We start from the raw sequence: 16625 nt of genomic DNA, 5'->3' as shown, positions 1-16625 counted from the left end.
GGCACCGGGCACCGGGCACCGGGCACCGGCACAGAGACCCCCGCAGCCACCGCCGAGCCCCTCTGGAGAGCCGGCTCCAGCCACTGTCGCAAACTCCGACTCTTTGCCGTAAAGGTGGTGCGGATGGAGGCGTGGCGATGTGTGTATAAATTAGCATAGATTATAAATCATAGATAAGCGGTTAAAAGTGAGGTGGCGCAGCCGGGATAAAGGGTGAAAGAGGATGATGAGGGTGGAAATAGTGGTGAGAAGGGAGATGCATTTATAAACAGGGGAAAACATGTTTGGGACTCTTCTCTCGCCCTCACCTGGGGGTGAGAGGCTCGGCGTTGGGGTTGAGCGCGTCGGCGGCGGGCCTGATCCTTCCGGTTCATAGCAAATGATGAGTGGGATCGGCACGCGGCTGCGTGACGTGTGCGCCCTGACGTTACGACGTGGCACAGTTCCCATCTGAGCTCCCGGGGGGGTCAGCGACGTCACTGATGGCGTCATTACGTTTTTAAGCGCTTAAAAGTCGCGAAATGCGGGTGGGTTCGGAGCGACGTGGGTCGGTTTTGGGTCCGTTTTAGTCGATTTTGAGCAAATTCGCGTTTACTTGAGCACTCAGAAACTGAGAAATCACCCATTTAATCTCTTTTCACACCAAAATGTGCTTCCCCCCCCCCCCCCCCCTTGGGACCCCATCGGGATCAGGTACAAAAATACTCTATGCAGCAAACGGGGTGTGTCCGTACACCCCCCCCCCCCCCCCCCCCAAACCAAACCAGCGCCCTGCGGGTTGCAATTCCCAGCTCCCGAATCCTTCGGGACCTGAACTGGGCGATGCCGCCTGTGGGTGATGCAACCCCGCGGTCCAGCAGGGATGCGGATGGCAGGGAGCGGAGCGGCTCACACCAGCTCATCCAGGAGGGTGCCGATGCCGGCGCGGGGCTGTGCGGGACCTGCCATGGGCTTGTTGCACATGGGGCAGACGCAGCGGACCTCCAGCCACTTCACCAGGCACCTGCGGGGCAGGAACGCAGAGGGATGGGATTCCAGCGGCAGGGAAAGCCCCGCATCCCCGCGTCGCTGTGCTCACCTCCTGTGGAAGGCGTGCTGGCACGGCAGCACCCCCAGCTCCTCCTTCACCTTAAAGTCTTCCAGGCAGACGGCGCAGGTCTGCTGTGGGAGGCGAGACAAGGGTGAGGGTGGGTGCGAACACACGGCTCTGCTCCTATCCGTAATGCTGTGGCTGGGGAAATCCCGCTGCTGCTGTGCCTATTCCCGGGTATTTCCAGCTCCCAAAATACCCCCAGGGAGGGGGTTTCCCTCCCCGTTCCCAGCCATCCTCATCTCGCTTTGCTTGTGAGTTGCCTTTGAGCCCATGGAGCAGACGGGATGGCATCATCCCCGTTACCCCCAACTCCATCCCATTCCAGAGGCGGAACCACTTACCCCATGCACATTCAACCTCCGGGCATCACCTTTCAAAACCACCTGAGGAAGGAAAGGAGGCAGAGGATTTAATATCCAAAGGGATTTTGCCCGGGCCACAGCACGTCCCATCACGCCGTTTTTGAATGCACCCAGCTGCGATGAGCAGCATCAGCCCCTGCTGCATCCCCACCTGCCTGCATCCACCACCCATCCGGCCCCAGATCACTGCGGGTATGTGCAGTATACATATTTCCTGTACAGAAACAACCAGCCTCTTTACCTCCTTGTACCCGAACCGCTCACTCTGCGCCTGGTGCCGCAGTTTGCTGCAGAGGGGGAGAAAAAGACGCTGTGAGCTTTACAGCATCCCCAAGGGTTGCATCAGTTGGGTTTAAAACATGACAACAGCGCAGCCAAAACCACACCGGAGGCACCCGAAATCAGGGGAGCGCACCCTTCCCAACCGGGAGTTGGGGATAAGCAGCTCTGAGGCTGTTTGTGCCATTGGAGCAGCCCATGGTCATGTCCCAGGAGCACCATGGGACTTGTGCCACCTCCAGAGCAGGCAGGAATGGGCAGTGGGGAGCGATAAGAGCTGGCAGCCCTGATTGTTTGCCTTAGGAAGTCGTTCATGGTGCAGGAAGCGCTGTATTTCCAGTGCTGTATTTCCAGCTCCCAGCCCCACTGTGACCTTGGCCAGGGGAAAATCACCCTGCAGAGAAACGGAGCAAGATGTGGGCACAAGGAGACTGCTTGCAATAGAGCTTCTCTTCCAAATGAGGCACTGAGATGTGCTTCCACGATCCCCCAAAATGGCCGAGAGATGCACAGGGCATCAGCAGAGCATGAGCATCCCATAGGGAATGACTGAGCCACCCGAGCCCTGCAGAAACACCAGCTGCTGCCTCGGCTCTGGGTTTATAAATAGCCCTCCCTGTAATGTACAGACACATCCTCCCTTGTGCAGCCCTGCTCCTTCCCTGCACAACACAATGCATCCCTCCGTGTGCTCCCCTTCCTGCGTTTCCTGCCATGCTCCAGCCATAGGGAACACCAGGGACCACGAGCACAGCCCTGCTCTTCAGGGCACATCCTTATGGCGAGTTATGGAGGGGATATGGGAAAGGGCTGGGGGTACCGCAGGGATGCAGCCCTGCCGCTTCAGGCCCTGGCTCACCTGATGAAGTAGCAGCAGAAGATGAGGCTGAGCACGAAGACAAAGATGCCGGTGCCGAAAATGACCATGTAGATGTTCAGTGGGAGGTCCTGGAATGTGATGGGAGGCATCGTGCAGGGTTTACTGGGAGAAATCAGCCCCAGACTGCAGGAGCACCCTTTGGGGGGAAGAGTCAGAGTTTAGGATGGAGGAAGGGGGAAAAGAAGTGAAAAGGAGCTGCTATGAGAACAGAGCAAGCCTGGGCTGGCTCCATCCCCTCTGGAGCTTGCAAAGTGGGCAGAAACCAACACCAGCACAGTCTTGAGGGCTGTGAGTTGATGTCCTCAGGAGGAGCAGCAGCCCCTTAGAGCAGCTCAGCATCACCCAGCAGTGATAATGCGGTCACCCCAGAGGGGAAAGGCACAGGGACCCTCAACCCTTGGCACTGCCAGGAGCTGGTGCAAAGTCAGCCCTTTTATGCCCCAAAACCACGCTGACCCCACAAGAGCCGGAGCTTTGATTTCCCATCAGATCCTTCTCAGACAGGACTTTAAAGGCGAGCAGCCCCCGGCCCCATCTGTGCTCCCCCTGCCCCTTCCGCTCGGCGCCATCCCATCAAGCAGCTCCTCCAGGAACACTTGTGGCTTTAATTACAGGCCGCCTGCTTCCCATGAGGCTGGAATTTGCTCTGTCCCATGGAGACAGGAAGAGAGCAGGCGGCAGAAACCTCTGCACAAGCACTGAGATCCCAGGCTTGGTCTGCCTGGTTTTCTCCCTGCACTGTGGGCTCCATTGCCTGGAACACCTGGATAGCAAGGGGAGCCCGAGCAGGGCAGGCAGGCAGCAGCAATGGGGTGAGATCCTGCCCCGGGACACTTCATTCCCTGCTATTCCCAGGTGTCTACTTTGAATTCACAAGTTCCATTGATGCAATGGCCAAAGGCTCCGGGAGACAATTCATCTACAGGGCAAGAAAGGGAGGATTTGTTTGTCAAGTCCTTCTGCTCCTGAGACCTCCAGGTGCAGGAAAAGACAATGGGAAAATTGGTGGGGTTTTTTTTTTTCATTTCCTTGCTGGAAATGATGGAGAAATGCTCTGAAAAGAAAGAAGTGTTCAGCTCTGAAAGCAGCACTGAGCAGCTAAATAAGGTAATGCTGGTGGTGGGACACAGGCTGCAGAGCAGCTGTGGATGGACAGAGGAAGCCTCATGAGAACAGTGGGAGAATCAGCACCACAGAGAGCAGGGAAAGGCTGGGATGGGCATCCCAGAGGGTTTCCAGGAGAAGTACTCAATGGGCTGGGAATCAGGATCCCAGATTGGTTTGGGTTGAAGGGACCTTAAAGCTCATCCAGCTCCAACCCCTGCCATGGGCAGGGACCCCTTCCACTGGAGCAGCTTGCTCCAAGCCCCTGTGTCCAACCTGGCCTTGAGCACTGCCAGGGATGGGGCAGCCACAGCTTCTCTGGGCACCCTGTGCCAGCGCCTCAGCACCCTCACAGGGAAGAGCTTCTGCCTAAGAGCTCATCTCAGTCTCCCCTCTGGCAGGTTAAAGCCATTCCCCTTGGCCTGTCCCTCCAGGTCCTTGTCCAAAGCCCCTCTCCAGGTTTCCTGCAGCCCCTTTAGGCACTGGAGCTGCTCTAAGGTCTCTCCCTAAGGAGCCTTCTCTTCCCCAGGCTGAACAACCCCAATGTTCTCAGCCTGGCTCCACAGGCTCCAGCCCTTGGAGCATCAGGAGAGCCCCATGGGAGCCAAACCCTATCAATCCCATGCTAACCTATCCCCCCCAGCGCATCCCTCTGCTCTTTGTGCTCATCTTAAGGGGCTCAACCCCCAGCATCCAAACTCCTGAACATCACACCCAGACTTCGCCCCTCAACACAGGCTCGTCCCCCATCCCATGGGGCAGAAAACTCCCAACCCCACAAGCCGCTTACCGAGCACTGTTCCGGGTTGGATGCCCGAATTCCCTACGGGTGGCAAGGGCTGTGTGTAAAAGCCACATGGGTGCTGAGAGAGCAGAAAACCGAGGTGGAACACGAGATGCTGTAACTCTGGTGCCGAAGGAAGCAGAGGAGCCGGTCTAACACGTCCCTGCCAGCCGCAACACAGCTGGCAAGGCTAAGTTTAGACTCACCAGCTTAGCAAGGGTCATTCCTGCTCAGCAGAACTCATGAGCTCCAGGCTGCGGTGCCGAAGAATTCCATGGCAATGCCCTGTCCTGGTGGAGGAGCAGCCATCGGCTCAGCCGGGATGGGAAGGACAAGCCCTGGAGCAGCGGGTCCCAGCGAGGCAATGGAGCCTTCCCAAAAGCCAGGTCCTCCCAGCCCCTTCCCCTCTTGCTTCTCCCCATGAGGGCTCCCCGACACAGCTGAGCCATGGTTTCCATTAGCACAAAGCCCTTCGCCTGACAGAGGCGTTGGTATTTTTAGTTCAAGGGGAATGGATCCAATCTGGCTTTAACCAACATGAAATGAAGACCTGATGGGCGCCAGACCCAAACCGGAACAACCCATTTCTTAACTTGGGTTAGTTTAAGTAGTCTTAAGTCTAGTTAATAGCTTAACTCTGCTAGTTTTGTACCTGACACCGTAAGACAGCAGGCTGGAGCAATTATTTAGTAGGAAAATGAGACAACAGGGATCATAGGCATCTATGAAAGCACCTACAGACCAGTGCTGACTTTGCGCACTCTTCTCACTACAAGAAGATGGTTCATTTTACCATGTTCTTCATGTGAACTGCAAACCCTCCCCTTCCTAAGCAGGAGCAGCAAAGATGCAGTTTGACCTGTTGGGGCTGTCGGTTGCGCCTCTCCTCCTCCAACCCACACAGCCAGATTGAAGTGCTGAGCTGCCCTAAACGCCCTGCTGCAAGCTGTGGTGAGGACACACAGTGCTGCTGGTTGAGCTGGTTCATGGAGGAAACCTCAGCCCTGCTCCCCAAACCCCTGACCATCATAACCCCATTAATGGCACCCTCATGCTCCAGTGACGCTGCACGGTTTGGTCCTCTGGATACAGCAGTTCTGTGTTTTACGTGAGGACAGACACAAGTTTCCACCCAATGTGTGCAGGCACTGAGGTTTTGCTGAGCTGAGCTTCTCCCTCGCCCCGATCCTTGTTCAGTGAAACAAATGGAAAACTCAGCAGGTCATTAAATCAAACCATTCTTTCCCCTCCCACACAAAAGCTGTGGGCTTTGCATCAGAAAAACTGAGCACAGCTCCCAAACCGTTTCTGCTGTGATCACAGAATCACAGCATCCCAGGCTGGTTTGGGCTGGAAAGGACCTTAAAGCTCATCCAGCTCCAACCCCTGCCACAGCCAGGGACCCCTTCCACTAGAGCAGCTTGCTCCAAGCCCCTGTGTCCAACCTGGCCTTGAGCACTGCCAGGGATGGGGCAGCCACAGCTTCTCTGGGCACCCTGTGCCAGCGCCTCAGCACCCTCACAGGGAAGAGCTTCTGCCTAAGAGCTCATCTCAGTCTCCCCTCTGGCAGGTTAAAGCCATTCCCCTTGGCCTGTCCCTACAGGCCCTTGTCCGAAGCCCCTCTCCAGGTTTCTTGTAGCAACAGGAGAAGAACTCATGATGCAGAAGAGGAGCTGACATGCCCAGGCCACATGGCACATGCTGTCTGTTCAGATAACTCTGAATGCACCTATTTAGGTGGAAAATGAGACTTCTTCCCTGGCTTTCAGGCTTATTCCCACCAGTTCTGCAGCCCCCCAGACACCGTTTTGCTGGACTCTGCTGACCTCAGCATTTGTGAGCTCAGGGCTGAAAGCCAAGAGGTACAAGTCAGATGCCCATGGTCAGGCTCCCAAACCCACATCCCAGCCTTTGAACAAGGGTGGGCTCTGTTCTTGGTGCTCCCCAAAGCCCCTGCCTTGGGAAGCCAGCGAAAGCTGTTGGTGCTCAGAGCCTCTAAAAGCCAAGTCTCTTTTATTTAGGACGTTCCTTTAACACAACCAAGTTACATCTTCAGCTGGAGAGTGTTCACTCACACCCTGCTCAACGGAACCCCCCCATTTACCACATATCCAGGGCAGGGAGTTGCAATGCAATGATCTTTAAGGTCCCTTTCAACCCAAACCGTTCCGTTATCGTTATCCTATGTCCAGAACTCATTGCCTGCAGCACCGGTGGCTTCTCATCCCCCAAGCTGCCCAAGAACCCACAAGGGATGCGTTACAGGAGAGGAAGCCACTGCTTGCGTTATATTTAGCTTCAAAGGCTGTAACCCTTTCACAAATTAAAATCACCCAGCCTTTGCTGCTGGGGCAGGGCTTTGATGCTGGAATTCCCAGCGCAGCTTCCCCACTCCTTAGCCATAAAAATCAACCACTTCTCCTTCCAACCGAACCCTCCTCACATGTGCAAACTCAGTTCCACGTTCCTGAGAATTCCTTACAGCCAATACCAGAGCTGGGGCCTCGCCTGGGGTTCGTTACAACAAGTTTATTCCCCATCTGCGGACACATGGAAGAGGTTTTGTTGGTTGCAGCAAGGCAAATTCACTCAGGAATTGGCCTCATTCCTAGGAACGGGGCAGGAGCAGCTGCTCTGGAAGCAGAAGCGCTCCCTGGTGCGTTCCTGCATGGAACTGGGGCTCCGAGGAAGGGCAGGGAGGGGGAAAAGGGGGATATTTCCCCCCATCGCCCGCAGCAGGAGGGCGGGGAGCGGGTCCCCATCGTACCCCAAACCCCTCCCGCCCCTCCGCGGCCCCGCTCTCACCGTTGCAGCCGGGAGCCGCTCCGCCGTGTCCGGTGCGGGGCCATGGCCATGGCCGGGAACGGGACTGGGAATGGGAACGGGAGCGGCCCCAAACCCCGCCCCGAGCCCCCGGGGCCGCCCCCGGGGCCGCCCCAGCCGAAGGAGCAGCGGCGAGCACCGGGCGGTTGGAGATGGGAGACACGGGGTGATCCCAGGCTGGATGGAGCAGCCCTGAGGAGGAGGAGGAGGAGGAGGAGTAGGGGGTGTTGAGGAGAAGCTCGCCATGACCCGGCTTCAGCGTGTGCTTGAGCTCCTGGTGTCCTGCACAGGAGATGGCTTTGGACACGCTCAGCATCTCCATCCGGACTGTGCGCCCTGCGGGTGATGGGGTACCACGAGGGGCCGTGAAATGGCCCCATGAGCCCTGTGTCAGGGACAGCAGCATCGCAGGGGCTGTGTCCTCCTCCTCCTCCAACAGCTCCGAGGATGGTCCCTGCTGATTGTCCTCCCCAGATCGGGGTGCTTTCCCCCGCTGCACTGCGGTGTCCCTGGGCACCGCAGGCACACAGCAAGGTGCAGCACGCCGCGGGCTCCGGCGGTGGTTGTGCTCTCTGGATGAGTTTGCTGGTCCTCCATACACGACCTCTCCTCATGCTCAGAGCCTCCCTGATCCCAGCTTTGTCCAACAACAGCCCCGCTCCGCATTCAGAGCCCCGTTTGCAGCAAGCTGCACAAAGGGAGCTCTGCGGCAGCAAGGAGCACAAAGCAAAGCTGTAAAACCACAACAGGAGGCATTTCACAGCCCCAGGCCTTGTCAAGCTGCAATCATCCCCTGCCGAAGCTTCTGGCGTGTCCAACAGTCCCAGCAATGCCCCGTGCTGGCGCAGATGTGACCAGCCCCTATGTGTTGTGTTGCTCAATACAAGTTCCTCCTTGCTCAGTGTCTGCAGCCCTTGCTCAGGGTAACTCAGGGTAACCTCAGCCCTGCTGCCAGCAACTGATCTGATCCGGTTGATGCTGTGCTCTGAGCACCCTGGGGCACCTTATAAGTCCCCATCCCAGGAGCTTACACAGTGCTCCAAGCAGAGGGGCTCACTCTTGCTCCGTGTTTATGTGATCTCAGCAGAACACATCGGCCAAGTGGAGCTTCCACTCAGGAAGTGGAGGAAGAATGGGGCTATAATAAGAGCGGGTGGACAATGAGCGTGTGCGGGGACAGCTTGGTACCCGTGGGACCCGTGCCATCACAAGCACTCACTCCTGGCCCTGCTCACCCTCCTGGGGCTCCATCCATCCCATCTGCAAGCAGCGAAGGTGTTGTCACGGGTCCCAGGGGACAGCCAGCCCTTCTGGGAGCCTGGTGCCTGCCTTTGGGAGACCAACATCGCCACCTCGTGATGGATGGTGCCCCTGGTGATGGTCAGAGCCCGGCTCTGCTTTCCACCGGGAGCCCACCAGTGATGGAGAAAAAGGAGAGGGGAGGCCCAGCACAGGCACTGGGGTCTGATGGGTTCACCCCTCGATCCAGGAGGACTCAAGTTCATCTCAGCCCTGAGCACTTGGTGATGCTCTCCCACCAACTCCGTTGCCAAACCCCAGCCTAAACCCATAAAGGCTCTCCCAAAGCACACAAGGGATGGGCAGACTTTTTCCTTAGCGCTGTCTTTATTTGTACAGGTTAACACAAGGCATGGAGGACATCCAAACACTGCGACACAAGGCCTGCTTGCCTGAGCCCACACGCCAGATTTACTTCACATTGCTACGCAGACCAAAAACAAATGGGAGACAAGACAAGGAACACACAGAGCTTCGGTCTCCTGGGAGGGAGGGACAGGACTGCCTTGGCAAATGCATCTGCCACATGGGAGAATGAAGCCTTAAAAGCTTCCTGGAGCCCACAGGGATAGAGTAACCTGTAACGTGGGGCTGAGTCCCTCTGGAGGCATCTTGGAGCGAGCAGGCTGGGAAGGATGCTATACTTTAGACCTACCTGGGTGGCAAGACTGCAGGTTGAGGGCCTAGGCATTACCACTAGGAATAGCTCAGATGTTTGGGGACCCTCTTAACTGAGGAGGAGGCCCAGGGGTCAGTTGCATGTAACCCATTAGCTGCCAAGCATCTGCACCGCGAGGAAAGCCCTATCTCTGCCTCTCAGTGGGCAGTGGGATCGGGTGAGCATCACACACACAATGCTCTTCATCGCACACAACCCCTCTTCACGCACTCCTCTTCAGCCTCAGGGCATTGTCCAGGGCGACCAACTGGCGCAAGAAACCCCGGTTGGGGATGATACCACGGTGGTCCTTGACCGTCTTTATGGCTTCTACAAGGGGCATGTGGTGGCGGATCATGAGGTAGGCGAGGACCAAGGTGGCCGACCTGCTCACCCCGACAGCACAGTGCACAAGGATCCTTCCTGGGGGTGAAACACAGGGGCTGTGTCGCAGCAGAGCCAGTATCCCCATTAAAAACTTACTGAGGACCTGTGGAACTCTAGACCTTCTGCCTTCTAGGGTTAGATGTGGAGCCCCAGTTATAGGATGGCTGTGATGCACTGAGGTCCCCCTCCTGGCAGAGGGTACCAGTGTATCCTTATCTGCCAAAACAGACTGAGGCACAGCTTAGAACACAGGCTGGGGCTGTGACCTGGGGTACTGGTGCTCACATCTAGCTTGTTTCCTCTTTGGAGGAGGTGATTCAGTGCAGGAGACACCAGCCCAGGCTAGAAACACCATTGCTTAGCAATAGGATGTCAGTCTAGCTTCCCACCTTCTTCTCATCCCTGCTCCCCCCTTCTCTCCCAGCAATCTTTACCACCGACCTTCATTCAGCGCTTGGTGGATGAAGTCAGCTGCAGGGTAAAAGTAGGGGCTCATGTCGAAGGAAGGCGAGTCGTGGGCCTCGATGCCCAGGTAGCGGATGCCTGTGCCCTCGTAGTACTCAGCACCCCCCCTCCACTTGCTGTGCGAGGCGTTGAGGATGTGGGTGATGCGCAGGTGAGCCAGCTCGCGCCGGTTGGCTGCTATATCTCTGCAGAGAAGATATAGTGTGAAGAAGCATAGGTTTAGACTAGTAAACAGTTTCCAAGGACAATATAAGGGCTGTTCTGGATCATGTTTACATCTGGATGCGAAGGTAAATATGCCAGACTGTTGTGTTTTAACTCAATCTCAGTGTCTGGCTCCACAGCACTCCACCACAGCAGTGCTCTGAACTCACACAGCCATGCTTACACCCTTCCTCCTCCTTTGTCCCAATGTACCATGCTCATCGCATCCTCCTCTCCCTCCCCTTTCCCATCCTCCTGCTCCCAGATTTCCCCCTTTCACGACAACAGCCCTGAAGCCCCGTGGTTCTTGCCCCCCTTCCGATACATACTGATCGCCCAGGTAGAGTCCTGGCCAGACCTCATCAGCATGGTTACAGGCTGTCTTTCCCGTGTACAGCAACCTTTCCAGCTCGAAGACGCTGAGGATGGGGTGGTTGTTGCGCTCCTCCCGCGTGCCCCGGCTCGGCGACCTGGTGCCGTTCCTGGAGAACCTCGACAGGAAAGCCATTGGAGCTGCCGAGACCCACAAGGCATACCTGTGGGATCGTGAAGGCCGGAGAGTGGCCTGGAGGTTGCTTCTGCTGCTGCCGCCACCCACGGTCCTGTCATGGAAGCAGCGGAGATGCCATTAAAACAGCTGGGGACCTCTCACTCCGTCCCTTCCATACAGTCACTGGCTCAAAGCAGCCAGTTCTCACCTTCCTGGTGAGAGGTCTGTGTGCAGTTCTCGTGTCCTCAACATAAAAAGGACATGGAACTGTTGGAACAAGTCCAGAGGAGGCCACGAGGATGCTCAGGGGCTGGAGCACCTCCTGTATGAAGACAGGCTGAGGAAGTTGGGGCTGTTCAGCCTGGAGAAGAGAAGCTGCATGGAGACCTCAGAGCAGCTTCCAGCGTCTGAAGGGGGCCTATAGGGATGCTGGGGAGGGGCTCTTCATCAGGGACTGTAGTGACAGGACAAGGGGTAACGGGTTCAAACTGAAACAGGGGAAGTTCAGGCTGGATCTAAGGAGGAAATTCTTTCCTGTTAGGGTGGTGAGGCACTGGAATGGGTTGCCCAGGGAGGTTGTGAATGCTCCATCCCTGGCAGTGTTCAAGACCAGGTTGGACGAGGCCCTGGATGAGATGGTTTAGTGTGAGGTGTCGCTGCCCATGGCAGGGGGCTGGAACTGGATGATCTTAAGGTCCTTTCCAACCCGAACTATTCTATGATTCTAAGTCAGCTTCCCAGTGTGAGACAGAGCATCATCTACACCCGCTTCCAAGGATCAATACTGCTGGGGAGAAGCTAATGATGCCAGGGCTGGTGAGAGCAGCCCCAGAGGCAGCCAGACTGCTGAGTCTCCACAGGCTGCAGTTTTGCTCCAGCCCCAGGAATTTGGGTTGAGGCCACATTGGCAAGAGATGTTCTACACAGGACCACCTTCCTTCTGAGCTGGCTCTGGGGCTTTGCCTGCCAGCGGGACAATGCCAGCTCGAGAGCTGATGCTGCCAACCTGTGATCAGAAGCAATGAAAGGCGGCCAGGCCTGGGCAAGCCACCAGGATTGGGGAGGAAAAACCCCCAAACAGGTGGAGGATTCCATATGGCAGCACTCAGCGTCTGGCCAGGACCCAGACACCTACAGAGCAGGCACAAAAGCCTGTGGGGAGGGAAAGACAGGATTAACCCCTCCAAGTACAGCAGTCCTGGCGCTGCATTTGAACATCTAGGCCTGGTCTGGGGTGGGAAGAGTTAATTCCAGGGGATGAGAAAGCTCATTTTGGAGAGCAGATCCTCAAGGATGCAGCTCTGCTCTCAGACCTTTAGTTCATGCCGATACTTGTCACACATCTGCAAGAACCCCCCCCCCCCCCCGGACAGCCTTATGGAGCAGGAAACAGCCCCTGCAGCCAGATGCTCCTCAGAGCTGCCTTTGGTTGCCTGTTTGCTGCTGCCCCGCTGACAGAACCACGCACACATGAGAATACAATTCCCTGTCCCCAAAATCACTGCATCGCACTCTGGAAGGTGTCCAAAGAGCATCCCAGCAGAGCCCCCAGCAGCAGCTCTGCACTGGTCAGTTGTCCCCGGGACTCAGGGAAGGAAAAGCTGTGACCTTGGGCTGGCTCAGAGCACGTCTGTCTGCTCTGACATGTTGCCTAAGGCGCCGGCCAGCAGCCAAGGGTGCAGAAGGAAGGAGCCTCCAGCCATTCCTTGGCACTGTGCAGGGGAGGAAAACATTGCAAGGGCATGGGGGACCTCAGAGGGAGTGCAGGGAGCCTCATGGGTGTCTCCTTCCATGCCCCCTGTTCCAGGGCGGCAGCTCCAAGCCTGCCTGGCACCCCGGGGTGATGCACCCCGGCTCAGCCCTGCCTGCACTGCCCATAGCACTGAGCTCCCCCAGGTCTCACCCTGACACATCTCCCCTGCCCTGATGGGTTTTGGACTCCTTCATGCTGGGAATTGAGACTTGGCAAACCCCCACCTGGAAAAGGCATTCCAGCATGGCTATGTGCCGGGGCCCTAAAACCTTGTGTGACCTTGGCTGCGGCACAAGCCACATGCCCCCAGCCATGGGGCAGCATTAAGGAACAAACAGCAGAAGGGTCTGAAAAAAGCAACTGACTCATAAGGCTGTAACTACCCCAAACAGCAGACCCTGCTATGGCCACAGCTGGAAAACCAGCAACCCACACCTATCCCGGGATGTGCCTCTAGAAACCTCAGGCCCAAAAGCTGGCTTCCAGCATCCCACCCCTAACACAGCACCTTGCCAGCCCCCCCAAAGCGCTGCGGGGGAAGAGAAGCTGCCCCACACCCAAGACCTCCAAACAGACCCCAAAGCGCTCGCGGCACCCACAGCTCAATCAGGTATCGGTTGTATCCCCCCCCCCCCTTTAACCATCCGAGCACGGGGCTTGCTCCCCGCTCCCCAAAGCCCGCTCATGGCTGGCTCCGGAGCCCCTCTGCCCATCGTGCCCCGCTGGGAGGGACGGGAAGCACAGCCAGAGCCTGCCTGGATGCTCGGAGGAGGCAGCGCTGGGGGAGGCAGCCCCGCACAGGCGGCAGGGACAGACAGACAGACAGGCAGGAGGGAGGAGGCGCCCACCCCATTGCTCTACCTTGGCGAGGGCTGTGGCTCCCCGGCTCGGAGCGGGTGCCGTAGTCAGATCCAGTCGGCCATGTCTTCCCGCTGCCGCCGCCGCCGCTGGAGAAAGGCTGATGTATGAACATCTATTTTAAGCCATGACATGGCCAGAGGCAGGTTTGTTTATCTCATGCTGTGCATGGATGGGCGAGGGAGGGATGCGGGAGAAGGACAAGGCGAGCACGCACGCACACACACATACACACACATACATCCGCATACATCCAAGTGCCCACGGCCGTGCAGACAAAACCAACGGCAGCAATAACATGGCAAAATCCTCCTGCCAGCTTTCCTCTCACTCCTCCTCCAGCAAAACAGGAGCTGCTCTGAGAGGGGGAGAAGAAAAAGCCGGTGCCATTCCCACCCGTACCTCAAACCTGCAGCTGTGCCCAGAGGATGCTGCTTCACTTACAGTCGACCTCATCCCCCCCTCCTATTGCCAGGGTCTCTATGGCTCGGTGACAGCTTCATTTGCTAAGAGACTAAGACTTAAAGGGGTGTGTGTGTGTGTGTGTGTTTGTGGTGAGCTGACAAACTATTTACAAAGTGGTGTCAAATGCAGGGAATACTTTTTTTTTTTTTTAATGGGGGAAAAAAGGTAGAGAAAACAGGAAAATAGCAGCTTTTTGTTTTGACACATTTTCTAAATGATACCATTCACTTCACAAGTGCTGCAGTGGTTTTCACTTCAGCGTTTTCCAGGCAGAATATGCTCCTTTTTCCCCTTTCAGTGTAAAAGTTTGATTCAAATCAGCAGGTAGGAGTGTGGTGGGGAACAACCAACCTAGGGAAGAATCAAAGCATGCTGTTCCAGGCCAAACTCATCCTAAGAGGTTTTATAGCATTCCCTCCCATACTCCTAAGGGATGAAAACCCAGGAAGTTTTGCTGGGTTTTCAGCTGAGCTTGTGTTGATCCCAGGATGCAGAAGCTCCAAGGATGAACTCAGCGTCACCAGACCCACCTGCACCACAAGTGTGTACATGCAACGTGGTTTAGCTGGGCTTTTCCAGCATCCCTCATGGGCAGCACAGGTCGCACGTGTGCAGCCCCATCACCTTTCAGTGTATCACAGGCCTGGTTTCCCCCCCTTCATGTACAGCTAAATGGCAGGGTTGTCAGGAGCTAAACTGGAGGTTAACAGCATATATGGGTTCAAAAAGACTTTGGACACACCTGGATTGCAGATCTCTCAGCTTTCCGCATGGGGTTCTGGATACAGCTTCAGCCTGGGAAGTGCGTAACACCCCAGAAGATGGAGAATATGCTCAGGAAGGCATTTGGGATATAGAATCATAGGATGGTTTGGGTTGGAAAGGACCTGAAGATCATCCAGTTCCAACCCCCCTGCCATGGGCAGGGACACCTCACACTAACCCATGTCACCCAAGGCTCTATCTCTTTGCTGCTTTCCCCAGGCAGTAACTGCTGGCTGCTGTAGGAGTGGGGTACCAGGGATGATGGACTTGCCTGCTCCAATTCCTTTGCACCTGCAGAAATATTCATTCACTGTTAGCAAGTCCCAGGAGAGACCCATAAAGCTGCAGATCTGGGGGTCCCTGCCAGATACCATCACCTGATCCTTAGGGAACAGAGGCTCCAGCTCAGTCAACCCCATCAGGGTTGGAATCTTAAGGTCCTTTCCAACCCAAACCATTCTGTGATTCCATAACTGAGCAGCAGTTGCTGATCCTACCCTTTGGCTCCTGTGCCCCACACGAGAAGCAGCACCCAGAAACCTGATTTACCCCCTTCCTCCATGCTTTGCTCCAGTTCCTCCATGCCCAGACAACCAGGGATGCACAAGTGACAGAGAGGGACAAAGCTCAGCAGGTCCTGGGTGAGGGCTGGCTTTGCTGGCCTCACTGAGCTAACAGTGTCACTGCAGTGTGATGCTGCCAGCTTGGGAAAAGCCTGTCCCTGTATCCTGAAAAGGGCTGCAGGGAAGTTGAGCTTTGCACTTGTGCCCCCTCCATAAACCAGGGGTTGAGTGACCGAAAGGACACGTGCACTCTCACACCTCTAATGTGGACAGGCAGAGGCCCTCTGCCTCCCCTGCACCATGGGATTCCATTCCCAGTAGTCCGTAAAATGTGCTTCTAAACAGAAGTGCCCGCAACCCCCGTCACAAAAGGTTACATCTGAATTTAAAACACCTACATGAGATGAAATTAGGTGGATAAATGTTTTGGCAGAGCATCGCCTGCAGGGAACTTACTGGTCATTTAAACAGAGGATTAGTAGTTGTTCTGTTTTTATTCCAATAATAACCCTGGAATTGCTTGGCAAAGGAGCCAGAAGTCCCCAACAAAGCCCGTGACTGCTTCTTGGGTAATGAATTCTCAGATGCTTTGAAATGCCTGGGCAGCTGCATCAACGAGAAGTGTCAGCATCCATCCTTTGTAAGGGTTCCTTAGACGCAAACCAGACCTCTTTGCCTCACCTCCTCTCCTAGTTTTCCATAAACATCAGTGCTGTAGGAGAGACTTGAGTTGCTCCTTGCCCCCCAGTAGGATTCATCAGCTGGGTACGTTGCTTCTGAAGCTCCTGTCCTTAAAGACAAGAGGCCACTCAGAGCACTGGGATGGGCCTGCAGGCTCACTGGGGGCACAAACACCACTGGGGCTTTGTAGCGACTTTCCCATGCTCAGTTGCTCAGTTTCTCCACCTCCCCTCAGCCACCCCCTGGTCAGAGTCCTGTCTCTCATCTCTTTTTGCCCTGAAGGGCTCTGAGAAGCAGAAACCACTCCGAGAGCCAATCAGCAAAGCACAAGGAGAGAACTGAAAACACAGACCCCAGGTTCTCTCTTCCTGGCACTGATTCTCTCCAAACTGTTCCCTCTGGAAGCATCCAGCTGCAGGACAGGACGCAAAGGTGCCCTGTGTCCTCACTTCCCTGGGAGCTTTATCATTCCATGATGCCTGAGAAGGACCATCTGGTCCTTGGCAGATAAAGACTATGTGGGAGCAGAGCTTCAGAGAGGTAGGGTCTGGCTTCCCCAGTGTCGGGTACCCGCAGAGAGCACCTACAGGGCTGGATAGCTTAAGGCCAGCACTGCGGAGGTTCGCTGTATCCCCTGACAAGCAGACTTGCCCGATTGCTGCTGCACCAGGGGTGGGATGCTGGCACAGGCACACTGACATCCCTATGGCTC

The 16625-nt window shown here is 56.0% G+C and overlaps 2 protein-coding genes and 1 non-coding gene across 3 annotated transcripts; 1 reads left to right on the top strand and 2 right to left on the bottom strand.

Annotated features, from left to right (window-relative positions):
- Positions 1–359: 359 nt before the first annotated feature.
- On the top strand, positions 360–456 carry LOC133279171 (small nucleolar RNA U13). Its single transcript, XR_009746794.1, has one exon. It is a non-coding gene; the product is annotated as a small nucleolar RNA U13 (small nucleolar RNA).
- A 402-nt stretch (positions 457–858) lies between these two features.
- Positions 859–7412, bottom strand: RNF122 (ring finger protein 122). The gene is made up of 6 exons (XM_061472572.1): positions 7308–7412; positions 2594–2750; positions 1697–1742; positions 1435–1476; positions 1079–1161; positions 859–1003 (listed from the first exon to the last, which is right to left on the bottom strand). Exons 2-6 carry the CDS (start codon positions 2701–2703, stop codon positions 889–891), a joined length of 396 nt encoding a protein of 131 aa, XP_061328556.1. The 5' UTR covers positions 2704–2750; positions 7308–7412; the 3' UTR covers positions 859–888.
- A 1520-nt stretch (positions 7413–8932) lies between these two features.
- Positions 8933–13669, bottom strand: DUSP26 (dual specificity phosphatase 26). Its single transcript, XM_061472543.1, has 4 exons — positions 13443–13669; positions 10668–10940; positions 10111–10319; positions 8933–9705 (listed from the first exon to the last, which is right to left on the bottom strand). Exons 2-4 carry the CDS (start codon positions 10844–10846, stop codon positions 9506–9508), a joined length of 588 nt encoding a protein of 195 aa, XP_061328527.1. The 5' UTR covers positions 10847–10940; positions 13443–13669; the 3' UTR covers positions 8933–9505.
- Between the last annotated feature and the right edge of the window lie 2956 nt (positions 13670–16625).

The sequence above is a fragment of the Pezoporus flaviventris genome, unplaced genomic scaffold (genome assembly GCF_033815535.1).
Source record: "Pezoporus flaviventris isolate CSIRO_AGI_PZ_B2104156 unplaced genomic scaffold, CSIRO_AGI_Pfla_v1 ptg000071l, whole genome shotgun sequence".
NCBI lineage: Eukaryota > Metazoa > Chordata > Aves > Psittaciformes > Psittacidae > Pezoporus > Pezoporus flaviventris.
This window is presented reverse-complemented; position numbering and strand designations above follow the sequence as displayed.

Excerpts from the sequence above, each read along its gene's own strand:
- RNF122 (XM_061472572.1), bottom strand. The coding sequence starts at position 2,703 with ATGCCTCCCATCACATTCCAGGACCTCCCACTGAACATCTACATGGTC. Across the intron at positions 1,477-1,696 it reads AGCGGTTCGGGTACAAGGAG|GTGGTTTTGAAAGGTGATGC; the intron begins GTAAAGAGGCTG and ends TTCCTTCCTCAG. Across the intron at positions 1,004-1,078 it reads CAGCACGCCTTCCACAGGAG|GTGCCTGGTGAAGTGGCTGG; the intron begins GTGAGCACAGCG and ends CCTGCCCCGCAG.
- DUSP26 (XM_061472543.1), bottom strand. The coding sequence starts at position 10,846 with ATGGCTTTCCTGTCGAGGTTCTCCAGGAACGGCACCAGGTCGCCGAGC. Across the intron at positions 10,320-10,667 it reads GGACTCTACCTGGGCGATCA|AGATATAGCAGCCAACCGGC; the intron begins GTATGTATCGGA and ends TCTTCTCTGCAG. Across the intron at positions 9,706-10,110 it reads CCACCAAGCGCTGAATGAAG|GAAGGATCCTTGTGCACTGT; the intron begins GTCGGTGGTAAA and ends TTTCACCCCCAG.